A 27,125-nucleotide genomic window follows, 5' to 3' on the forward strand; every position below is an offset into this window, starting at 1 on the left:
TGAAGACTTCCAAATATAAACCTAGCAGTCAATTGCTCATTGTTAATTATATCCTATGGCTTTTAGGTAATTAATGATTCAGTTATACTAGACATGGGCGTCATTGAAATGTTATTTTCTCTATTACTAGTTTCCATTGTAATAAAAGTTTGAAAACTTAAACTATTTCTTTTCATTTCAAATTACGAATCATTATTTATATTATAGGTCAGTAGTGACAATGTCAAAACGCCCAACTTATTTTGTAAGCTGAAACTTCATTGGAGTAACTCCAAATTTCAAATGGATGTTTTTTAATGCGTTCTATTTCGAGAATCGGTCATACTTTATTTAGAATAGTTGCTGTTTTAATTTAATCTAGTATCTAATAATAATCTAATTTAAAGAATAATAATATTAGTAAAGAACTAGAAGAAATATTTTTAAGGGAACTTAAACGATAATTGTTGTGATAATTGTCGAAGGGAAATGAAGAAAGTCCCGCAAAGAACCTGGAATCAATATGATATTGCTATATCTAAAAATATCGCTTTCTGGCAAAAATGCTAGCGAGCTAGCGATTTTATTGACTTCACCCACATCAAGAATAATCCAGTCGTTCAAAGTAAATACGTACTGAACGCATCTTTACATATAGAGAAATGAATAGCATTGCGTAGTGAGAAATCGAAGTAAAAACTTATAAAACTACCTTGATGATATCCTTTAGAACGAAGACAGATCTGTCCTGAGATATCCTCTTGACTTTGCAGACCAAGATCCTCGCTTTGAAGAGGAAAAGATACCGATCCTTGGTCCTGCCTTCCTGGTCGGTGACGGTAAACCAGTCGTGGGTGAGAAGTCTTCCTAGTTTATAGATGTTGCCTCTAAATCCTTCGATGGAGGCTAAGAATTTGTTGTCAGTGGCGCGATTCGGAACGCCAAGAAATAGTTCTAGAGCCTTCTGGAGGTCGTTACAGTCTTCGCCGAGACGTCTCGAATACTTCACTAGTTCCTGAATAAAATGGTGCAATTGTTGATTACACGATCAGGAATGAGTACTGTATATCAGAGGAGGTGTGAAAGTAGTCCCGGTCATTGACAAATTAAAGAGCGGACGGTTAGCGTGGTATAGACAGGTGATGCATAGAGAGGAGATGCATGTGACTTGATGTATGGAAATGGTAGTGCAAGGTTTGCCACGTACCATCCGGCTATGGAATGAGCTCCCCTCCACGGTGTTTCCCGAGCGCTATGACATGTCCTTCTTCAAACGAGGCTTGTGGAGAGTATTAAGCGGTAGGCAGCGGCTTGGCTCTGCCCCTGGCATTGCTGAAGTCCATGGGCGACGGTAACCACTCACCATCAGGTGGGCCGTATACTCGTCTGCCTACAGAAGCAATAAAAAAAAAAGGTAGAGGGAAGAAGAGTTCGACCAAAGAAGACATGGATGGAGTGTGTGAATGACGATATGAGAGCGAGAGAGGAGTGAGTGCTGAGACGACAATGGATAGAGGAGAATGGAATAGAAAATTTGGCTGTGCCGACTCCACTTAGTGGGATAAGGTGGAGACAAAGAAAAAGAAGACGAGCATGAGTAAAGAAAGCTAAGGCAAACAGTAACAAATCAAACGGGTAAAATATGATATTTAGTTAACTGCACATGATAAATTCTCTCTTACTATTTTTTATTCACTGAATATTTAAAAAAAAACTCGTTCTTACATCGCCTTAATAAAGAAGATTTTTAAACAAAGTCACTGTAAACAGACTAATAAAACAAAGGCTTTTACGTCAAATATCAAAGTGGGTTTTGGTGTCTGTAACAACCAAAAACCAGCTGTATTCAATAAATGGTGCCATGTAGCGGTTCAACTAAAATTTAAGTCATCATAATCGTATCTTAGGTTCAACACCGACCTGTCTGATCCATCCCTTATCTATCATAAAGCTCATGCTGTTGCCAAAAAGTCTAAAATTATATAATTCTATATCTCATGGCGAATTTACCTTCAGAAGAAGCTGGTAGTCGTTGATCCTTTGTATCGGAAGCTTTAGATGTTCAGTTATACCCTTATCGTCGCCGAGACTGTCTGCTAGATCCTGTAAGTTAACATTTACTAAAACCCAATTCTGACAAGAGAAGTTCGGTTCTGGTGTGATTTTTAAAACATGATCTAGTCAAAAATTAAAAACGACTATAATTTGTGTATCTTTTTAATTTATTTTTAAATGGGTGGACGAGCTCACTGCCCACCTGGTGTTAAGTTGTTACTGGAGTCCATAGACATCTACAACGTAAATGCGCCACCTACCATGAGATATAAGCTCTAAGGTCTCAGTATAGTTACAACGGCTGCCCCGCCCTTCAAACCGAAACGCATTACTGCTTCACGGTAGAAATAGGCAGGGCGGTGGTACCTACCCGTGCGGACTCATGAGACGTCCTATCACCAGTAATAAATGTATATTTTTTTTTCCAAAAACAAGAAAATATCTACGAGTTAACTAAAAGTAAGTACCTATCAAATGTGAAATAAAAAGAAAAGATGATTTGCAGCCAGCAACAAATAAAATTCTGGATACCTAAATTGTTTCAAATTACATAATTTTGAAACGTTCCAATTTATATTTAATGTAGACATGTTTTTTTTATGTGTGTTACATATATTTAATGTATAACAATACCGCGCCAAGGATGATGTTTATTTTCGTAATGACCTTGATCAAGAGCGTTAACCTTCTCTTCGCATCGATACTAAAATTAAATTATCTAAAACTGAATTCTTTTGATTCGTTATACTCGTAAAAATGCGACAATCCGCTGAAAGAATCCGTAAATAGACCTTTCATCAAACAAAGTTATTTGTTTTATGAATCCTGTTCTATAGACATTCAGCGCATTTTTTTTAATTTTAAATTCACGTAGTTCGCAGTGTTATTGGATTTATAACCTACTAGCTGTACTCGCCCGCTTCGCTGGGCATTTAAAATTAACATTATTATTTATTGTCATTATTATTAGGGAGTCCAACACTCGTATAAATAATAGCCTATCCATTAAGTACATGTATTTTCTACATGGATACCAAGTTTCAAGTCAATCGGTTCAGTAGTTATAACGGAAGATCCGTAAAAACCACTGTAGATTTATATATTAGTATAGATACTTCTAATTTCAATTAAGTTAAATTATTTTTTATTATCTTATTGAACAACCATTTTTTTTATGTTTTTAACACATATGACTGACTGACTCGGTGGTGCCGCAACTGGCGTCCTTGATTGTTGCGCTGAGGGTCGTGGGTTCGATTTCCACATCAGGGAAAGTTTCTTGGGATGAACAGATTTGATTGCTCTTTATGCGAGTGTATAATATCTATTTATGTACATATATATGTGGGATCGCGGTGCACAATGAAATTAGCGAATTTGTTAAATTTTATTTAATCATCAGTTCACAAAAATATACGTCTTTTCTTATTTCGTCTTAATCAATCTGTCACTTATACTTCATGCACCATCTGTCATCTGTCAGGTCGGTGTGGCCAATGGTTACACCTAAATATTCCCACACGGCCGTCCTGCTCAGTCGTCTGTCCCAGATGACTCATACTCGACAGCATCAGCGACCCAAGGTTTCATCATATCCGCGGAGCTACTGGTGTGATGGGGTCCTTCACCTTGACCAATCCTCTGGAGATCATAACGGTCGTTCCTCTTCTTTTTCATGACTTCATAAGGTCCTAAGTATCTTGGATGCAGTTTGTAGCCTTGCACAAATTGTGTCCTCTTGATAGCAACAAGATTTCCTACTTCATATTCTCTGGGTTTCCTTCGTCTTCGGTTAAAATTTCTTCTATTCTCATCTTGAATTTTTTGTATGTTCTCCCTTGCTTTCTTCCTCAAGTCTTCTCTTTCATCACAGAAAAATTTAAGATTCTCTTCATTAATTAAATTGTAGATAGCTTCATTTTTATTATTAATTTTGACTCCTGTCAGTAATTCAAAGGGTGACATCTTAATGCTTCTTTGAAATGAACCATTTAAGCATCTCTGGATATTACTGATGTGTTTGTACCACTTGGTGGGATCATCTGCTGATAATTTACTTAGAGCATCAATTATTATCTGATGGACTCTCTCAACCTGACCATTACCTCTAGGTTGGCCAGTAGTAATAATGTGATGTAAGATTCCTTCAGTTTCACAAAATTCTTTAAAAGTGTTGGATGTAAAGGAGGTACTTCTGTCACTAATAATCCTCTGTGGTGAACCAAAAGTCTGTTGTTGAATCTTCAGTTTGTCAATAACTTCATCAGTGGACAAAGTCTTTGTTGGGTAAATCCATGTAAATTTTGTGAACCCATCTACAACTGTGAGTATATACTTGTAATTCTTATTTGTTGATGTCAACGGTCCCAAATGGTCAATATGGTAAGTAGATAGTGGTATGTCTCCTTTGTCTATGGCATGCAGAAAACCTTCGGATTTTCCCTTTTTATGTGAAATTAAAATACACTCTATGCAGTTTTCTAATACTGATTTGATCTTATCTTTCATGTTTTCAAAGTAATAGTGTCTGGAAATCAACTCTTCTGTTTTAATTAATCCAAAATGTCCCTTGTCATGATTTTTTCTAATAATTTCATTTTGCATTTTCTTAGGTACCACCATTAATTTTTTTCCATCTTTTATTTTCCATAATATTCCAGCTTCAATCATAAAGTCATCATAATGTTCTTTTTCTAATACCTTTAATTCAACTTTGGATTCTTTACAACATTTTCCAGGGTCATATTCTGTCAGTATTTTCTCAATCTGATCTTTATATTTGAAATTTCCTATAATCATTGGTTCCTCAGCCTGATCCTCTAACATTGTGAGTTGTAAAATTCTTTTAGCAGAAATAACACCAGACTTAAAACTGAGTTCTATGTCCTGTAATATTGGGTTCCCTATTATTACATCAACTGGTATTTTGTCATCTTCGATGATATAGAACGTTGCTTCACATTGGCAACCATCAATCTCAATTCTTGGAGTACATGAGCCTCTTGTATGTACCTCACAGTCACCAATGCCTGTCAGGCGTTGTACTAAATCAGGATGGTAGTTACAAGTGTCGCCATGTATTTGAGTAAATGTAGATTCATTCATTAGGTTCACATCACTGCCAGTGTCAATAAGTGATTTTACCATAACATTATTGATCATAACTTCTTTGTAGGGTGCTTGGCTATCATTCTTCTTGTTACATTTTATTTCAAGAGTCTTCTTTATATTTTTGGGACAGTCAGTTGACTTATGTCCAAAGTCATTACAACGGAAGCACTTTATTCCTTTAGAGCAGCCTGAAGATTCATGATCTAGGTCTCCGCAGTTGAAACATCTCTTCTTAGGTAATGGTTTCTTCCATCCAGATGTTGTAGGCTTGGATGTTGTTGATTGATTATAAGCTTTGTTTGACGTTCGACATTTCTTCTTTATTTCAGCATATAAATCAAGTTTTTTCCTAAATTCTTTGATGTTGGAAGCTCCATATAGAATAGTTTTATTCATTTCATTGTCAGGGATGCCATCAATGATGTATTCCATTAGGGCGTCATCTTCAATATTTCCGAGTACTGCTAGTTCTTTGAGTTGCAAAAAATATTGTTGGTAGGTTTCACCTGGTTTCATCTTCCTATTTGATATGGTCTTGTGAATGGCTGCGCTGTTCAGATGTAGTCCAAATTCCTCTTTTAATCCCGTTTTCAAGAGTTCCCATGTAGTCGTACCAGTCAAAGATCTCAGGAACAATTTTGCTGTCCCCTTCAAAAGCCTTTTTGCGTAGATCAGTTTTTCAATGCCCGTCCATTGCATGAGATTAGCGATATCTTCAAAATCCTTTATAAAGGTATCCACGCCGTATGCATCGTCACCAGAAAATGCAGTCATAGATTTTTCTAATTCGCAGAAGGAAATTTGTGGAGCAGGTTCAGCAAAGCATTCTTCGTCTTCTTTAGCACCCTTCCGAGGCATTTTACTATCAATAGAATTCTTTGTAAACGACTTCACGTGAAATTTGAAATGTGTAAATACCCTCACTTTTTCCCGTGTGCGTAGTCTTTGTTCGCAACTTTTGTACACTGATCACCAATCTTGATGTCGATTTCGATCCCGGACGAGCCCCCAAAGTTTTGTGGGATCGCGGTGCACAATGAAATTAGCGAATTTGTTAAATTTTATTTAATCATCAGTTCACAAAAATATACGTCTTTTCTTATTTCGTCTTAATCAATCTGTCACTTATACTTCATGCACCATCTGTCATCTGTCAGGTCGGTGTGGCCAATGGTTACACCTAAATATTCCCACATATATTAAAAACGTTAATAACTATGTATGTCAGTCTCTGGTACCCATAACACGGGGAATCCTAATTTGGGGCCGGATGGCCGTGCGTGATTTGTTCCCAGTTATTATTTCAAGTGGCAAATATTATTTCTATGTAAATATCCAAATGTAGCTTGAAACTATTGGAACATTTTTGCATGGGTCTTTAGTTTTGTAAAAAATTTGAAAGAAGTTGAATAGCGTCACACAGCTTAAGATCAATTTGGAATTTAGTGGATTGAGACCATTGTCTTATCCACTATTGTAACTTGCACTGCACCCCATGGATGAACGTAGCGGTTAGTATGCACGTCGCGGTTTTTTTTTCGTACCTATGCTGATAGCCTTGTGAGGCTATATCAGCGTTATCCTAGTGTGTGGGTGAGGTCTCGGGGCTCAAACCGGAAGTGTTGCTAACATTGGCCCTAGCAATAACAGTGCTTCGCAGAATCTACCACCGGATCGGAATCGCGACCCACTGAGAAGATCCGGCGAGAAACTCAGTGGGCTGACGTCGCAGTGCGTGTGGCACTAATATCATACGATCCAACCAACCGTTCCAGAATGTTACGTTGACGCAAAAAACACAGCATGCCCCATTAAATCATCTAATCTCGACGGTTCGCTTAAATTTAAAATAGTGATTTAGATTGAAATCAAAATAAATACATCTAATAAGATATAAATTGTGGGAAATTATAATGGTAACGTCAACATAATTGAATTTAAGCCAGACGTTGAAATTGGGACACGTTTTAAGTTTATCGAGGCGTCGTAGATTTAAAACAGAATCTTAAGAATGCATATGAATTTACGTTCGTATCCAAATGTGAGCTAAGAAAATCTATATTCTAGTATTTTCCGAAGTAGCCCTCTTTCACTTATTACGAAAGCGATTGCTTACGTAAAATGAATAGAACAAATACGGACCGCTGTTATAGGCGACAAAATTATTTAATAGAATAGAACTGAAAATGAAAGAATTAAGTAACACGTCAAAAATAAGTATTCTAGTGGATTGGTGCCGAGTTGTTTTTAATGAAGTTTAATAATATAATTTGAGACCATTTGAACTTTAAGATCAAGCTAACTGTATTTAAAAAAAAAAAAACACGTATTTTTTGTAACTAGATTTAATTCCAAATGTATTTGTTATTCTTGTGGTTGTTTCCAAAGCAACGTGGAAAGGCGACATCATATTCGGTGCTATACACAAGCTTATCTAAAGAAAACGATAAGAAATAATAGGTAATGCTCAAAAAATAAAGAAGAGTTGCGATCTGTTATGACAACAATTTTAAAATTTAAAACTGAGAAAGACCTGAAGCGTTAAAAATATGAATATGAGAATATGAAGTTGGCGATTATTACATCACCATCAATAACTTTTAGTTGTTTGTTAATATGGATTTGGTTGTAAAGCAATTTGATTTGGCTCTTAATGAAAAGTGTAAACTAATCATAGATAAATAACCAGGATACAAATAAGGCTTTGTAGATACAGAAATCCATTAACCAATAGAACAGCAAATTTAAAAAGATAGCACTGATGGACTTTAATCATTATTCGCCATTTGAAAGAATGAAAGCTGTCAAAAAATTGAAGAAAATTTAAAGTGATTGTTGGAAAGAGGGAGAGAGAAACTTTTTTGGACATAAAAAGGCTATTTTTCAACATTCATCAGCTATTGATTTCAATATTAGGTCTTTACTTAGGAAGTTGCCACTTTTACAATACTGGCAACTTGTAACGTAAATTACGTGAGGCTGGCAATAAATTTTAAGCTCAGACATTCAAACTCAATTGGTTAGTGTTTCGTTTTTACTACATTTGTAACTTATCAATATGGACACGATAAAAATACGAATAATTGTGGGATGCAAGTTCCGTCGCGGTAGAAAAGAATTGGTAGGACCTGTTGTGAGTGATGGGACCTCTTATGAGTCCGCACGGGTAGGTACCACCACCCTGCCTATTTCTGCCGTGAAGCAGTAATGCGCTTCGGTTTGAAGGGCGGGGCAGCCGTTGTAACTATACTGAGACCTTAGAACTTATATCTCAAGGTGGGTGGCACATTTACGTTGTAGATGTCTATGGACTCCAGTAACCACTTAACACCAGGTGGGCTGGTGGGCTGTGAGCTTGTCCACCCCCATCTAAGCAATAAATAAAAAAAACACAAACGGCTCACAAAAAGATAACAAAACATGATAAATAGGTGCCGCTCTCAACGATGCTGCCAGCTGTATGAACTAAGGTATGCCTTACGTAGCTTAACAGACATAGGAACGAAGGGATTTTGAACCGTATTATCACTTGAGATGAGAAATGGATTCTTTTTTATAATCATAAGTGGTCATCATATTGGTTTGATCCCGGTTCAGCGCGTAAGCAATGCCCCAAACGATAATAATCCCTAAAAAAGTCATGGTCACTGTTGGTCTTCTTCTTCTCAGTCGTGTCACTCTTGACAGAGTGGTCGTGATCGTCATGTAGTGTTGGAAGGGGCAGACTTGATGCGTCTCACGATGTCGCGCCATCTCTCCCTGCTCGAGGCCATTCTACTGCACTCATTTAGGGGACCTCCCACTGCAGTTTTAATTTGGTCGGTCCACCGCATTGATGGCCTCCCGCGTTGGTCTAGTAGCAATATAATTAATTACAGCTTCTTACAAAACGGCATCAGCCTTACTACGGGTGTATAGTGAGGAATTCGACATAATAATGGAGAAGCTGGCGAATCTCCCATCCTTGGTTAGTAGCTCGTCCCCACTACTCCTATACTACATACAACTCTCGACCCCATGGGAAACAACAAACAGTCTCTAAACAAAAGCAAGGGTTGAAAATCTTACGTCATCCGCCGTTCTCATCAGACCTTCGCCGATAGACTTCTAATATTTAGAATGTTCGGCTAACTTCTTGACAGGAAAAAAAATCTATACTCCGAGAGCTGGTACAAAATGTCATTGAAGAGTTTGTTAGCGCTGACTTATTCAATGGAATACATTGAAAAATTACCAGTGCGCTGGCAGAGATCTGTCGATACCACGGTGCATTTTTTGATTGATAGAAAAAAAAGGTTTTTAATGATATTTACTAAAGGGCAATTTTGTAGGTAAAGACCTATTCTTTATAAAGTTTTAAATCTTAATTACTTGTGTCAGATGTGATCAAATGCTGGTTTTGATGATTTTCAAACTTTTTATGTTAATAGTTAATTCCTCACATACTTTGTATATTCCATACTTGATTTTCCGTGAGAAATTTCACAAAGGGACCGCTAAATAATTAAACTAGAAATTGGCATTTGAAAGTTTTCAACAGAATGCATTGATCCGCCAAGATTTGCTGGCAAATAATCAAAATTCTGAACATTACATTTTCATGTTTGTTTTAAAGTTTATAAAATACCTTCCTAAATAAAACATGGACTATCTGTTATTATTTATTTATTTATTGGGATCTTAGTTTCATTTTAAATAGATAATTAAGTTGTTCCAAAAACTGCCTAGATAGTTTGAAATTTTCATTCAATTTCTTTTAGATTATTTACAAACCCCAGAAATAGTTTTGTATGGTTTTTCCACTCACAGACCTCTTAGTAAGTAATGTTTGGGTGGTTCTCTTACTGGATTAAATAAAGAAAGACTCTAAGCAGCTCATAAGTACCCGTGGAGACTTTGTCTCCTGTTTACGATTATAGAGAAGTAGATTATATTTCAGGGTTGTCATGTCAGAGATAAATATAAAATCAACGATTTCCAGCGCATTTCTCATGTCCGCGACGTAAATTCGAAGATTGACAGGTACCGCTATAATAATATATCGAGTTTCAAAAAGTATTTTAAAACATGCGAGATTTTCATAAGGCCTCTATTGCCTCACCGAGACGGTTTACCTCGAACAAAATATTTATTATTGCGTTCGCTTGACATCTTGTGAGTTTTTTATTGGCTACGTAAAGTTTACACCCACTAAATCTATACTCTATACTAATATATAAATCTACAGTGGTTTTTACGGATGTTCCGTTATAACTACTGAACCGTGCATCCGTTTGACTTGAAACTTGGTATCCATGTAGAAAATACATGTACTTAATGGATAGGTTAATATTTATATGAGTGTTGGACTCTCTAATAATAATAACAACAAATAATAATGTTAATTTTAAATGCCCAGCGAACCGGGCGAGTACGGCTATCTTCTTAAATAGGTACTTCATAAAAAACAATAATTATTATTCTCGAGAAACAAACAAGGTAATTTTAAAGTCTAATTTGTTAGAGGTCATTAAGATTGGTCGCTGCGCAAGTACATTATAAACTGCGAATATAATGAGAAAGCCTTGACTCCATTAGCTAGATTCTGAGGATAGAGCTGAATGTGTTATGCCGAACGGAAACACAGGAAGCTTGTGTTTATTTGACTGTTAATTCAAAAGCTATAAACGTACATATTATTATGTATATATGTAATTATATTTTTCATTCATTTAGTTCGAGTCACAGATATGGTAATTTAGAAATTGTAGTAGTACTCTTTTTACTGGTGGTAGGACCTCTTGCGAGTTCTCACGGGTAGGTACCACCACCCTGCCTATTTCTGCCGTGAAGCAGTAATGCGTTTCGGTTTGAAGGGTGGGGCAGCCGTTGTAACTATACTTGAGACCTTAGAACTTATATCTCAAGGTGGGTGGCGCATTAACGTTGTAGATGTCTATGGGCTCTAGTAACCACTTAACATCAGGTGGGCTGTGAGCTCGTCCACCCATCTAAGCAATAACAAAAAAAAAAGTAACAGTGGGCTGATATTTTTTTATTTTTTTTTATTGCCGTATAGGCAGACGAGCATACGGCCCACCTGATGGTGAGTGGTTACCGTCGCTCATGAACGTCGGCAATGCCAGGGGCAGAGCCAAGCCGCTGCCTAAATACTTCTATATAAAAATTAACTGATTTATTAAACGGATAATATAATCATATGTACATAGACAGTCTAGAATCAACGGAAAAAAAACGTTATTGCTCTCTTCGATTGTCTGATCCTTAAATGTTAACTTAAATATAGGTCAAGGTCATCCGATGGATCAGTAGGAGGCGTCCTCCGCGATCACCTAAGCATCGAATACAAAAAGCGGACAAGCCGAAAAACAACGTTACAACGGACACGTACAAACACCCACGCATCACTGGAAATAAACCAGACGACTCCCGTAACACAACACCGCTACGTAACATTGAATGTTGAAGAAAGAATCACCGATACCAAGCCGTCAACCGTTCTATTTATACGTACACTAATCGAGACGAGAGCTTCGTACCTGTTCGCATCAAGGTATCACAAGAAACACAATCACATCACACACTTCACTCGGCCGAGTGGTCGGAGGTCGTATAGCGCTGGAGGGAGCGAGGTGGACGCTGCCGCGGATCCCAAGCGACTGCCCCTCAGCCGGTACCGGACCGAGCGCCGGCTAAACTTAGAACACCACCAAACGATGGATTTCAGTGGATAACGCAATTGCTGAGGTGACGCGCCTGTTATCAATCGGGGAATTCTGACGGTCAACTCCAGCTCGACCTTCAAGGTTAAAAAACAAACCTCAGCGTAAACATCCCTCTTAATTTCTCATTAACAAAATTACACGCTCATTAATTTAGAAAGGTTTCTTTAATGACGACTTTTGTATGCTTTAGACTTTATAGAACGCGGAGGGAGCACGCTTTGTTGGTTCTACATAACATTAAATTGGTGCTTTATAAACGCTTTATGTGGAAAAAATATATCATAAGTGATTGTTCTGAATTAGTCACTGAGCATCACGTACGCCGTATATCTATCGGCTTTCAGAAGTAATAAACGCATAAACTCCAATATGCTTAGTGCGAGTATCTTAACTTCTCGATCGCGTAAAAGTTAACTCAAATTTGTATGGAGTTGAAACAGCGCCCTTAGCGGCAAACGAACTGGTGGTAGGACCTCTTGTGAGACCGCGCGGGTGGGTACCAACACCCCGCCTATTTCTGCTGTGAAGCAGTAATGCGTTTCGGTTTGAAGGGTGGGGCAGCCGTTGTTACTATACTTGAGACCTTAGAACTTATATCTCAAGGTGTGTGGCGCATTTATGTCGTAGATATCTATGGGCTCCAGTAAGCAAATAACACCAGGTGGCTGTGAGCTCGTCCGCTCATCTAAGCAATAAAAAAAAGAAAAGAAGGGAAGCTGTTCCAACTCCTTACAGATCTGAGTCCTACTTTTACGCGATCGAGAAGTTAAAAAAAACTCGTACTAAGCACACAGATATAACCCGCTACTAGTATGGCTTAACCCTGGAGTAGAAGATATAAGTTATATATACCACCATGTGCTTCAACCATGGTAAAAAGCCACGTCGTTTGATAACGATTTGCGTAATTACTACTTTTTGGGAATTTTATGGATTAGTATATATTTAAAAACATAAAAAAGCCACCTCAACATAAGATCTATCCTTGAGCTTAGCATCGACTGACTCGCGAGCAATTACTGTTCACGCGAAACCCTTCTCCGCGTCAGTTCTCCAGGGCCTCGCTGGAGTATTTACTACCACTAGGCAGTGCTACATTACTACCCCTTTTGCTACAATGTTTATGTACGTTCAAAGTTCCGAATTATTTAAAAGCCGGTTTTCAAGTTAGCTATTGGTAAGACGATTCCTAAATCGAAGGAAATAGATACTGTTATATTTATACCATAATGAAATTAGACACTCCAGTTCCAAGGATTATTTCACTGCATTTGTAGGGTTATGGAGTTGAAAAAGTATGAAACAAATCCTTTAAATTTTCGTCGACTGACGATCGTTCTGCCCAAAGACTTTGTTGGTATTAAACAGACAAAAATCAGATGTAGCTATCAATATACACAGTACTGTATAATAGTTTCAGGTAATTAGCAACATTTTTTTTTTTATTGCTTAGATGGGTGGACGAGCTCACAGCCCACCTAATATTAAGTGGTACTGGAGCCCATAGTCTCGCTATAGTTACAACGGCTGCCCCACCCTTCAAACCGAAACGCATTACTGCTTCACGGCAGAAATAGGCAGAGTAGTGGTACTTACCCGCGCAGACTCACAAGAGGTCCTACCACCAGTAATTACGCAAATTATAATTTTGAGGGTTTGATTTTTATTACACGATGTTATTCCTTCACCGTGGAAGTCAATCGTGAACAATTGTTAAGTACGTATTTCATTAGAAAAATTGGTACAAGCTTGCGGTATTCGAACATCGGTGCATCGCTAGATCCGAATGCACCGGACGTCTTATCCTTTAGGCCACGAGGACTTCAAAAGTAACAGTGCACACAGTACTAAATTGGTGCATATAATTCGACATGCCTTCAGAAAAGGTTACACAATTAGTTTCTTGACTTGTATGAAACATTGGTGCTCTTCTGAAGTGTCCTTTCCCCTTTACTTTTGAAATCAAGCGTGGAAAATAATTTCGGTTCGTCGAGAGGATCCTTGAACAAAAATTGTGTGCAATGCACAGCTGGAAATTAAGAATGGCACCGTCTTCTACAACTCGTCAACAAAAATATAATTGCCTCGACCTCTCTACCGTGTATATAGTGTAGCCGTGTAGTGTAAAAAGAAGACATGATACGTTGATTGCTTTTTGTGAAATGATTTTACCGATCACACCAAATGCTCCCCTGGACGTTTTTTGTGTGATGGCATTCACCACGTTATTTCTGTGGGTTTCTGGATAACCATTTAACACTGAGATGAGGACTGACTTGGAGTGATACCAAGGAGCAAGCGCAAGACAGGGTCAAGTGGAAACAGCTTCTGAGGGACCTATGTACCAGCGGAGTACCTTATGATAATAACAACAATAACTTGACACTACAGGTTGGAAGGCCTGTGGGATGATCTGACATTTGTCCAAATTAACTGCTGTTTACACAGAAATTTCAAGAATCTCGCACGGGAAATAGGTATTACAAATGATTATGTAGGTGCACAAGTCGTGTTGTGTTGACTTACGATTATTTCTGGATCTGAATCAGCAATGACGAGTGTTTAATGCGTAGGAACACAATATTCTTTTAGCCCACTGGAGTGGACGTTTCATATTGACTGACTACAATTTTAATAATATTTTTCATTCAGTGAATAATTTTCGTCAACCGACTTTTTTAAAATTTAAAATATTTTTATTACTTAATCGTAGCGGAAAAATAGAACCGTTCATTGAGGTGCTTCCACCGACAAGTTTCTTTTTCTAATTGACTTGTAATCGAAATTCATCACGATGAAGTCAACTGGCCTAAAGGATAAGACGTCCGGTGCATTTGTATCGTGCGATGCGACCGTGCCGGTGTTCCGAATCCCGCTGGCGGGTACCAATTTTTCTAATGAAATACGTCCTCAACAAATGATCACGGTTGACTTCCACGGTGAAGGAATAACATCGTGTAATAAAAATCAAACCCGCAAAATTATAATGTGCGTAATTACTGGCGATAGGACGTCTTGTGATCCCACACGGATAGGTACCAACATCCTGCCTATTTCTGCCGCGGCATAGTAAAGCATTTCGGTTTAAAGGTTGTGGCAGCCGTTGTAATGTTAATATTAAAACTTGAACTCATGTTTCAAGGTGATTGTTGATGTCCATGGACTCAGGTGACCGGTTAACGCCAGGTGAGTCGTGAGCTCCAGTTATCTGAGCAATAAAAAAAGGTAAAATCATTGTAAAAACAATAATATGAACGATGCAATGCTTAATTAAATCAATCAAAACTGACAATAAAACAATAGAATCCGGGGATATTGCAGAAAAAATAATAAAAAGAGAAAATTGGTGATTAAAGAAGAGCCCTGCGTTTGCGCCGCTTTTCAAACTGCCAAATTTTTTTCCTGCCTTTTCTAATAACCTCGAGGGGTTAAACTAGATTCACAGAACGAGTAGGTGGAGAACTCACGGGCCTCTAACCTGGTGACGTTGCTAACACTAAACCTAACAAGAGCAGTGCTTCGCAGAATCAACCACCGGATCGGAAACGCGACCTACAGAGAAGATCCGGTGAGATACTCAGTGGGCTGTGGGTTAATTTACTCGCCGAGCCCTTCGTCGCAAGCGACGGGTTCGCCGAGAACAAAGACCGGTGCTTGAGGTACCTAAAAGCATTGTAAGTGGATCGGGAGGATCAGAAACCGGCAGTTACGCCTGCTGCCAATATACGATAGGGATTAGTAAGAACTAATTTGGTCAAACCACACAGTCGCTTAAAACTATCACTCTGAATGTTAGTTGATAACGAAGTGCTCGGAGTGAAACAAAAGATGGCTCGTAGGATTGTTGTTATCATCGTTCATAGACTAGAGCTACTGCAAAATTTTATCGAAATTCGTTTTACAGTAAAATAAGTTGGCACTGTTAGCTACATATGTTTCGTGTCGAATCTGACAGCTCTTTGCTACGCTCTTGAACAATAAAAAGCTCGCACGGCCTTGCTCGATAATCTATATATTATTAAGTGAAGCAAAAACTTTTCTTATTACTTATAGTCTGTGGTCAAATTGAGAATAGATTAAATATTGTTTGTCTTTAATTTAATATTTGTCTAAAGTGTAGTCTTGGCGTTATCTGTGATTATAGAAGTATTTTATTTGATAACAGAGTCTTAATGGTGTACAAACTTATAATTTCAATTAATTCGATCGAATCAATCGAATCGGATCGATCGAACGTACGTATCTAAACAAACCGCCCTTTTTATTGCTGTTAAAGATATATGATTGGGAACCCCCTCTTGTTGAGATTACCCTAGCACGTTGATACCGACACTCACGAAGGCATAGTCTGGCCGCTATAAAGTGTTCATAAAGCCTCGTTTGAGGAGGGCGACTTTCTATACGAAGGAATGATCTCCTCTAATTTCGCAGTATTTATTAATTTGTATACTACAGCCTGCTTGGTATTATAGGAAACAGTCTCGCGGTACAGTGTAAAGAATCTGATATTTATTCTAAGACATGACTTTTATTCACGTTTTTAAAAAACGAAATGTCTAAAAGTATCTCTCCGATGGACTTTAAATTTAGTAGTATTAGACACTGCAATGTAAGCGCTCATTGAAATCGGATACTACGTAAATTCGATCCAGGATGGATCGTTTTTATCTATCATCACATACACAATGATGACCACGACCACTCTGTCAAGGGTGCAAGTAACTGAGAAGAAGAAATCGCATACTTACTATAGTGACTGTTTCTATAGCAATGGTAGTTTACGGACTAAAGAGTGGTTGGTACAAGTGACGCTCCATTCCGGGAAATTACAACGTGTTCCATTATTTTTGAGTTAGAAATTGAACGTCAGTGAAATCGGGACGATAGTCTGGTAATATGTAGCGATTGTTCTACTCAGAAAAGTACCTTTACTTTGAGAACCGCAACGCATAGCCACAGAAATAGGTACAGTGATAGCACCAGCCTGTGAATGCACGCAATGCACCCATTACCAGTATTTAAAAAGCTCGACTCTGTGAGATTACATGACTCCCGGCTACTGAGTGACTTCGAAATTTAATTGCCTAAAACTCGAGACTATAAATAACAAATTAGTTGTTACAAAACGTAGCCCACTGAATTTCTCGCCGAATCTTCTCGGTGGGTTGCCATTTCAAACCGGTGGTAGATTTAACGAAGCGCTGCCTTTGCGAGGGCTAATTCACCAGGGCGAGTCCGGTGAACTCGACCACATGTTCGGTGAAGCTAGTATTACTCTTTGAGGCTACTAGCTTAGGTAGGAAAAAAACGCTCAATCAAAATGGAAACTCTTGTCCAAATTTTATTGTTCTACCAAATTTTACGGTGCCTACTTCCAAGAGGAATCACTTGGATATTCTAAAAAGTGAGCATTAGATTAGAGACTATTCCCCCAAAATCCAATCAATTCTTGCAATCGACGTCTAATATTAAAATGTTATCGTTGTCGAGTTATTCAGGCGATCGGCCTCATTCTGACGCGAGCCGACAGAGATCGCGCCGAGGTGCGGCCGGCACGCAAACTATTCTGGTTCTTGGCGCGATGCCCAGTTTAAAAACGCCTTCCAATATCACGGCGAAATGATGGAACGTTTTGCGGATTTTTACGATGAGCTTTGCCGTCTGGATTGCTTTTTGATATCTTTGACTAATACATTGGTAAATGACGGTAAAGCTCATAAGTGGTTGATCTGTGGCTAAAATGATCTCTGGAAACGCACTGTGGATGACCGCAGTGGCTCCAGGTAGTATGGATGAACTTTACTCCGGTGGCGGGTGGTGCGATGGTAAAAACGAGATGATGGTATCATCTCAAACAATTCCTCGGTACGTTTGCAGGCAGCGGCTCGGCTCTGTCCCTGGCATTGCTGACGTCGATGAGCAACGGTAACCACTTACCATCAGGTGGGCCGTAGGCTCGTCTACCTGTTCGGGCAATAAATAAATAAAAAAGATTATCCCGTCCAGCCTAATCTAATTGTAGTGTTGGAAGATTTATTTAATTCATCTTAATGATCTGATCATTTTGAGCCCAAGATCTATTGAACGTTATGCGGTGGCTGGATCCATGGGTAGCATTGTGATTGCCAGGGCCCCTGTCCTATCCTCGCATTAGAATCGCATGATAGCTTTTCAACAACATCAGGTAGTTTAGATGATACTCGTATAAGAAGTCATACTAAAGGCGTAATTACTAGCGGTAGGGGTATTGTAAGCCCTTATATCTCAATATATGGATAGCCCAGCGTTAAAAAAAAAAAAGGGGTATTGTAAGCCCAGATTCCAACATCTTTCTTTCACGAAGCAACCATGCGTTCTGGCTGACAAGGTAGGACGTTGTAAAATACAATTGAAGCTGCGATCAAGGTCGGCTGCTTGTTCGTCTCAAGGTGGGCTGCTGCATTTACTTTGTTCTGCTGACCACTCTTTTTTCCCTAGCTATTCGCCTGGTGACCTAAGGAACTATTCTAGATAGGCGCGGAGGGTGAACCACTCAACAAACGTACACAAAGGGAAACAACATATTTTGTGAAATTTTACTTTTATCTATGTCTATACTAATATTATAAAGAGGAAAGATTTGTTTGTTTGTTTGTATTGAATAGGCACCGAAACAACTGAACCGAATTGAAAAGCTACACTATTCCCAAGCGACATAGGCTATAATAATCTTTTTTGAAAAAAATTAGGGATCCTTACTAAAACTCCAATAATGTAACCCAAGGTGTAAAAAAAATACCTAAAATATTCTTTACATCGCGTGACCTGCGAAAACTATTGATGATAGAATAAAATAATGTACTACGACTTTGTAGAACACATTACTAATTACAAAAAGTATCGGGACAGCATAATGTCTAACTATTATAGTTATGCCGCAATAAATGTTCTTTTAATTTAAAAAATAAACATAAACGTCCAATATGGTAGGCAGCGGCTTGGCTCTGCCCCTGGCATTGCTGAAGTCCATGGGCGACGGTAACCACTCACCATCAGGTGGGCCGTATGCCCGTCTGCCTACAAAGGCAATAAAAAAAAAAAATATCGTTGAAATATTTATTCAAGACCCGAGCGGAGCCGGAGCGGGCCGCTAGTGTACTAATTAATAATCTTCGATGGTTCTAATATTATTTTATTTAATCTGATTGAATTTGACTATTTAGGTCTATCGTGCGACGTGACAAAAAAAAGTTTCAAAAAATTAAGTTTTTCATTTCGGAAAATATTATCATCACGCTAATATAAATTATATTACTGTACTTTTATTTGAAAACATTTCAAACTACCAGTTCCATCTGTTTGAACTATTTGATATCTATTTGTGAGGCAGTTTCAAAACCGACTCAACAATTTTAGTTCTCCTGAAACATTGTAGATGGCGTATGCTCGATTCGTTCTAGTTTTTATTTACACATCATCTTTCTGTATTTACTTTCAGTTTCAGGAATCGTGTATCTTTTCAAATGCTAATTCTAAATAAACTGGATAGATGGCGTTGATATACAAAAATTTAGAACTAGGAATAATAGATGGCGTTATCACAATGAAGACTATATATTACTAGACCTTTCATGAAGACTGAAATATGGCGTTATCGTTAATTTAATATCAATAGGTCTCGTCCTTAAAGACTTTATGCTTAATATTTGCATTTATTATTATATTGTTGCTAAAAATTCCAATTAATGACTCGAGCGTGTACGTAAATCTGAAGATTCACTTGTCAAGACTGACCTGAAAGTATTTCTTCACGACTGGATCGTTAGCTAGAAGATACTGGGCTCTTGGCTCGTCGCGGCAGTAAGCGACGTGCTTGTCGAACTCCCGCTCCATGCGAAGAAGCGCTCTTCCTAGCATTCGAGGCTCACCAGCATAGTACTTAATGCCTTCAAGAAGAACGCTGTAAAAAAGTTTTTTTTTATACGGAATCAACACGGAATTGAATCTTTTGAATCTTAAGCTGTTATTGCCAACAAATAGACACTAGCCTACCCTTAAGATCCTCCTACGTTTGAGAGAAAGAGGAACTTACAGTACCTACTTAGGATTATTTAAGCCCCGTTTCAAGGACATTTCATATCACACGGAAAAATACTCCGAGAGGAGCTGTTCATATTAGAGCCCGATAGTGTGTGGAGAAAACTACCATTATCATATACAGTTAACGAATGTTTGATGGTGAGCAGATTTCCCGGTTGAATTCTGAACAAAAATGGATACTTGCTGCATTGACAATAGGGACAATAGTTTTGAGCCTGTATTGGTTGATGCCACCTTATAGCTAAATTCTATCGTTAAGTTACTATGTTTTAAGGCTCGTAGCTTCAAAGGGCACACAAAAACACCTCATTACGCATCCTCCCGACTATTGACCTCAAGCACCGGTATCCGTCCTCACCGAACCCATTGCTTGCGACGAAGGGCTCGACGAGTAAATTAACCCACAGACACAGCCCACTGAGTTTCTCACCGGATCTTATCAGTGGGTCGCGTTTCCGTTCCGGTGGTAGATTCTGCGAAGCACTGCTCTTGCTAGGGCCAGTGTTAGCGACACCTCTGGTTTGAACCCCGAGAGCTCACCTATATGCTAGAGTAACGTTTACATATCCTCTCAAGGCTATCGGCATAGGTAGGAGAAAAAAGGCACGCAAAGGAATTGATATAACGCTCCTAAGGCTAAAAGTTGGCGGCGGTCTACGTCTTGAGGATTAATCAGCTTTATAGCCCTTCAAATTCCAATAAGAAAAAACAAACATACGTATTATGAAACTCGCAGATCTGCCTGAAGTTGGAGAATAACAGTTCACGATTATCGAAGACCGGTTTCGGTGCGGTGGCCTTGTCGATGGGCTTCATGTACCGGGAAACGACCTGCTGCATATCTCTCCCGAACTCTTCTTCCGTCTCGATCAGCTCGCGAACCACGGCCCTGAAATGAATTTTAAAATAGCACAATTTTTATTTTACCAATATAACGCCTGGCCATAAATACTGTTACATAAAACACTTCTTTTTTCAACTTTTTAATTATTTTGAATTTGGAACACGTATATTATATTAAAAACTTATTTTCATTTTGCGCCATTTCACATACTTTTTCGTGTACTTTATCAAATTACAATATACAATGGGGTGTTACAGAATATAGGATTGCAGTGATCGCCTTGTACAAAATGTGTATGGAGCCGTCGGTCATATTCCAGAGACTTCAAAATATTAGTATCAGCCGTATGTTCGTATATCGTACTATCAACAGATCCAACAATACTTCGTTTGTCGAAGACCAGAAATGATCGGGTTGAGTGCTTTTAGAACTACAAAGGCTGTTAATGCTGTTAAAACCAGAATTCGTCGAAACCCCATTAGGAAGCAAAAAATCTTATCGTGAGAAATGAAGATTCCCGCTAGGACTCTGTCGCGTATTATAAAACAAGACCTGAAGCTCGGTGCTTATCGTCGATATACAGGTTACGCCCTAAATCAATCTTTACAATTAAAGACAGTCTCTCGATCAAAACGCCTTCTGTCGCGATACGCAGGTGAAAGTCATAGAAATACCCTCTTTACCGATGAAAAAATTTTCACGATTGAAGAACAATACAATAAGCAAAATGATAAACTGTACGCTCACAGTTCTAAAGAAGGCGCTCAAGGGGTCAGAAAGGTACAACGTGGTCATCATCCTACCTCAGTTATGGTTTGGTAGGGCGTGTCTTATCAAGGAGTCACAAATCTATTTTTTTGTGAATAACGAGTGAAAACTTCAGCCAAAGTGTATCAAGATACACTCCTGGATCATGTTGTAAAACCTCCCAGCAATACACTTTTTAAAAATATACCGTGGCCTTTCCAGTTGGACTCTGCACCTCGTCACAAGGTACGAACTACCCAACCCTGGCTTGAAACCAACGTTCCGGATCTTATAAGAGCTGTAGACTGGCTCTCATTTAGCCCAGACCTCAACCCTTTAGACTTCAAATTATGATCGGTTTTAGAAGACATGGCCTGTTATAAACGACACGGCGACATTGAGTCTCTTAAAAAATCTTTGGAGTAAGCTGTGGCGAAATTTCCCTTGGAAACAGTGCGTAAATCCGTAGATTCGTGGCCAAACAGATTAAAGGCCTATATAAAAGCAAAAGGTGGCCATTTCGAGTAGAATTTTTTAATTATTTATTATTTTATTTTTTGCTGAGCCTTTAATAAATATGCAGGTATACATTTTAATAATAGAACATTACTTCATTTTCATGTATTTTCATTTGTAACAGAACTTGGCTGGACTAGGTAAGTTAATTATCATTAATGTTTGTCTGATCCGTCGTTTTATCAGCTTTTGAAAATCTCATGTTAGATCCCATTGATTTGTAACATTTTGAGTGATACGGTTTATTTAATATCGTGACAGTTTCAGATTTACAAAACTAACCTTCGGTGGGTGGCGAGTGTGTAAAAAAGAAAAATTGGGAGTATATGTGATGGCTGAGTAATAGTCACAACGAGGCGTAACGACTTTTAATCAATTTAGTTGAATTAAATTTTTTATTACTTGAATTTTGTTGTTGTTTTAGTTGAATTTTATTCAATTTAGTTCCTACAGTATATATAGTAATACAAAATATTTATTTTAGAATAAAAAATCAATCAATTTCGTCGTAATTTTAAAACGATTATGTGGTAATGTTTTAGGAATTGTTTGTAATAATAAATCTATTAATAAATTCGCGATTGGTGAGTTCAAGATCGAGTTGAAAATTAAAGGTACGGACTTATGCAATCGCACCGACCAAATATTTGTCATTTTTCAATCAACAACATTTAATTTATTGGCGCGTTGATGATTACTGCTAAGACGGTAAAATGATAAACATTTCAATAAATTACGAGAATTACCTCAGTGACTCAGTGTGCTAGCATTCGAATGATATGCCAAGAGTGGTGGGCGAGTGTGAATGAATGGAATTGTGAAAAGACCATGAAGCAGTTTGCTTTTAGCGAAACTTCTTTAACCGGATTTTTTAAGTTCATCGTTAATATTTGTATTTGAAACCTAAAATTGGAGGAAATAAGTGTTAGTGATCCGTAGTCAACTAGTTTGTTTCATAATATGAATAAAATAAGAGGACCCTAGAGAGGTAAATGGAGTGGAGAACTACGTAGAGTACTTTTTTTTTTTTCTAAAAACGAAAGGCGCTGCCGCTTTTCAGTCATCAAAATAAATAAATTAATAAATAAACATTTTATGCCGATTGCGCCATGAAGCCGATTAAGATAAACTGTTTGCCATTCTAAGCTTATCTTAATAAAGGTCCAGCCTCGCCTTCAAGTGGTCATTGTCCAACAATTGTCCCACTTGAACATCAACAGATGGTAGGAATTTTTGTGAGTTCACATCGGTTAGTAATACACAACATACATTTTATTTTATTAAATACATTTTATTATATTGCAATAGATTCGCAATGGCAACAGTATTACCATCTGCAAGCGCACCTTGCTAAAAAAGACTTAATGTAAAGCAGGGATTCCCAAACTTATTTTGTCTACTGCCCACTTTGAGAATAAATTATTTTTTAGCGCTCCCCTTTTTTAACCTACTTAAAAACCACTATAGCTCATTCGGTGTCTAAGAGTCCTCCTAGACGAAATCACAAATCGCCTCCCAAGCCTCTACACAACGCCCCTATTTTTTTCTGGGTGTCTTACCGCCCTTTAGGCCTGCAGCGCCCACAAGGGGGCGTTATCGCCGACTTTGGGAAAGGCTGATGTAAAGTAACAAATTATCGCTCGTAGACACAACGGCCGGATGTTATCAAATAACTGTTTGGCAACAAATAGGACGGTAACGAGACAAGTGCTGATCTAATTGGGCGTTTGTATGATTTATTAATCGAACGCATATGTTGCGCTTACATACTGTGGATATTTCAAGCCTCACTCACATTTTGGCTCTCTCACGAATTTCGATTGGCAAATGGTTTATCTTGACGACATTTATGCGACTTCAAGAAACTTTGTGTATTTTGGAAATGGAAGCCAGCTCTAATTAAAACAATAAACAACTTTTACAGGCGTATGACTCTTTAGAAAATTTCCCAAAATTCATCTTTTCATAGCGTTTTCACAGAATTTCACAAAATTCTCTATAGATTTAAGAAATATGTCAAGAACCATTTGTTTTACAATAGATATTATGAAGTAACAGATTATTAATTATTAGATGGCCCTTAATGAAAATATGGCGTTTGAATCCGACGTTTTCATAATCTTATTTTAATTGTTGCTTATTGTGTAGGATTACTTTTTTTTTTGTTTTTGGTTTATTGCTTAGTTGGGTGGACGAGCTCACAGCCCACCTGGTGCTAAGTGGTTACTGGAGCCCATAGACATCTACAACGTAAATGCGCCACCCACCTTGAGATATAAGTTCTAAGGTCTCAAGTATAGTTACAACGGCTGCCCCACCCTTCAAACCGAAACACATTACTGCTTCACGGCAGAAATGGGCAGAGTGATGGTACCTACCCGTGCGGACTCACAAGAAGTCCTACCACCAGTTACATTATATTTTTGTAATGTAACTTGAAAAAAAGTTATTTGGGCTTCTTTAAAAATACAAAATGACAATAAAAAGAGACAAGCCCGCTCAGTTTGTTTCACCGGCTATTTTCAGGTTTGTGGACTCTTTTTGGGACACCTACATTTCATGACATTAAATTCGAAATTTATTATTGTGAATTTGAAGAAGACAGTCCATTTTTAGCGTCTCTTTTCCATAATTTCACCAGTCGCACTACCTAAAAATGAAAATTAAGGAAACGTGAAACAACACATGGCCGGACAAGAAAAAAACGTAAAACCTGATTATAAAATTCTGAATGCGATAAAATAAACTAACTACTCATACGTTTAATTCAACAGAAAACATTTAAACATTATTTGTTAAAATTATTACATGACCAAAATCATTTTCTACCTACACTACCTTAAACTTTTTAAGCATTGGCGCAACAAAAATCTATATATTAATACGAGAAGCAAAAACTTTGTACCCCTTTTTACGTAAATTGTGCGGACGGAGGAGTATGAAATTTTCCACACTTAAAGAGAATACAGAGAAGAAGTGCACAAAGCTAATATTTTTTTTAAATAATGCATAAAAGATACATTAAATCAATAAAGAAAACATTACACACACTACATACCCTGTATTTGACGCACACACGCATGCATACTATTTATTGTCAAACTTTTGTTCTTGACGTCTGTTGTCAAATTGAGAATAGATTAAATATTGTTTGTCTTTGTTAATATTTTTTATAGTGTAGTCTTGGCGAAATTTGTGATTATAGAAGTATAAAATACAATCATAATAGTGTACAAACTTACAATTCCAATTAATTATAGTCGAATTTCGACTACTGCGGGACCTCTAGTAATATTAGATGAATCAGGAAACAGATAGTAATGAGATGAAGTTTTACATTTGGCATTGTCTTACTGTTGAAGCTTTAAATGTAATAGCAGTCACTTCAGGTGTAGGTGCAACCTGACAGTTTGCCAAACCACTCTAAATTCTTGTTGTGTATTACAGTACACGCCGTGGCATTCGACTGCTGTCCCAAACAAAGTCGTAACGCTATGTACAAAATGAAGATTGACCGGTACGAAACAGCTTTTCTTATGATTTTTACGATATTATGACATGAATCAGGAGATCCTGGTTTTTTTTTCGGGTAAGGAGCCGAACCTCCTACGAGGTCCCCACGCCTAGGGGGCGCGCGGGGTATGTGGGACTGGTCCGCGACTGCAAGATCCGATCTCCGTCCGGGGTCAGAACCCGATCAGAGTAGGGGGCTTTCCGCGGTCAACACTACAACCAGACGGGAGATCCTGGCTACCTCAAGTTATTACCTTTTCTCTATCATGCAATTCACTCTTAACAAATGTGTATTTTGTTTTGTAAATTTCTCCGGGCCTAAGGTCTGAGGAGCCGGTGTATTCATATTGAATTGTGCGACTATGCTGGGTTTCCAAATTTTCCAAACAGATATCAATTTTGAATACGTACTGAACGCGTCATTGCGTACTGAACGCGTCATTATCACGACGTATTTCAATGACGAGGCAATAAAGGCGTATAATTAAATAAAGAAGCCATAATTGAGTCGACTATTATCAAAGCCGGCGATCTGACTTTTGGACAATGATTAGTAAATCAGAAAAACGAATTATTGACTTTGTATTCCATTGGCAGTCACAAAACTCTTCGGAACGACATCTTAGATAAATAACAGGTTAACTATTAACCTTTATTTAATGCAGGTTTTGAACCGTATTCTTTGAAGGAGACGATTATATTCAAATCAATCTGTATTGACATATCAATATTTTTTTTGTCCAAATGCACAGATTGCCACCTTTGATAATAGACGACTCAATTATATGTTTGCGAAACCAGTAAATGAGTCTTACAATTAGTTGTCAGCCCACACGGGTGGGTATCAGCATCCTGCATATTCCTACTACGAAGTACCTAGTCGAGGGCAAAATTGGACGAGCTCACAGCCCATCTGATGTTAAGTGGTTACTAGAGCCCATATACATCTACAACAAACCCGCCACCCACGTTGAGGTATAAGTCGGCTGCCTCACCCTTCAAACCGAAACGCATTACTGCTTCACGGCAGAAATAGGCAGGGTAGTGGTACCTACCCGAGTGAGCTGAAAAAAGGTCCTACCACCAGTAATTACGCAAATCATAATTTTGCGGGTTTGATTCTTATTACACGATGTTATTCCTTCACCGTGGAAGTCAATCGTGAACATTTGTTGAGTACGTATTTCATTACAAAAATTGGTACCCGCCTGGGATTTTAACACCGGTGCATCGCTCAACACGAATACATCAGACTTCTTATCCACGTCCTTACGGATCCATCAGATCCAATAACCTTTGCATTAGACGCCTTCAGCTCTAACACTAGGAGCAGGCTTAGGGACCTCGGTAACCGTACTCGTCGAACTCGACAAAGAGTTCGCCGTGCAACCTAACCCATGAATCAGCTCGCTGAGTTTCTCGCCGGATCTTCTCAGCGGGTCGCGATTCCGATCCGGTAGTAGATTCATTCGCGAAGCAGCTACTCTTGAGCTGTTAGGTCTCCTTCGGAGGCGCTCGGGTAGCTGTTAGCAAATCCCACCCCTCCTGGCTGAGCC

General features: G+C 38.3%; 1 protein-coding gene across 3 annotated transcripts in view; it reads right to left on the bottom strand.

The window, feature by feature from the left end:
- Window positions 1-27,125, bottom strand: part of LOC101746244 (obscurin) — a 124,064-nt gene that overhangs the window by 59,001 nt on the left and 37,938 nt on the right. The window contains exons 5-8 of one of the 3 annotated variants that reach the window (XM_038010883.2): window positions 20,668-20,838; window positions 19,644-19,809; window positions 1,990-2,082; window positions 692-994 (exon numbers count right to left, since the gene is read on the bottom strand). In XM_038010883.2, the coding sequence (XP_037866811.1) occupies window positions 692-994; window positions 1,990-2,082; window positions 19,644-19,809; window positions 20,668-20,838 (733 nt within the window). Of the gene's footprint in view, window positions 1-691; window positions 995-1,989; window positions 2,083-11,536; window positions 11,588-11,659; window positions 11,694-19,643; window positions 19,810-20,667; window positions 20,839-27,125 lie in introns of those variants that run through there. The other 2 variants (XM_062668513.1, XM_038010894.2) reach the window with 2 other exon arrangements.

This window comes from Bombyx mori, chromosome 5 (assembly GCF_030269925.1).
Source record: "Bombyx mori chromosome 5, ASM3026992v2".
In the NCBI taxonomy this organism is placed as follows: Eukaryota; Metazoa; Arthropoda; class Insecta; order Lepidoptera; family Bombycidae; genus Bombyx; species Bombyx mori.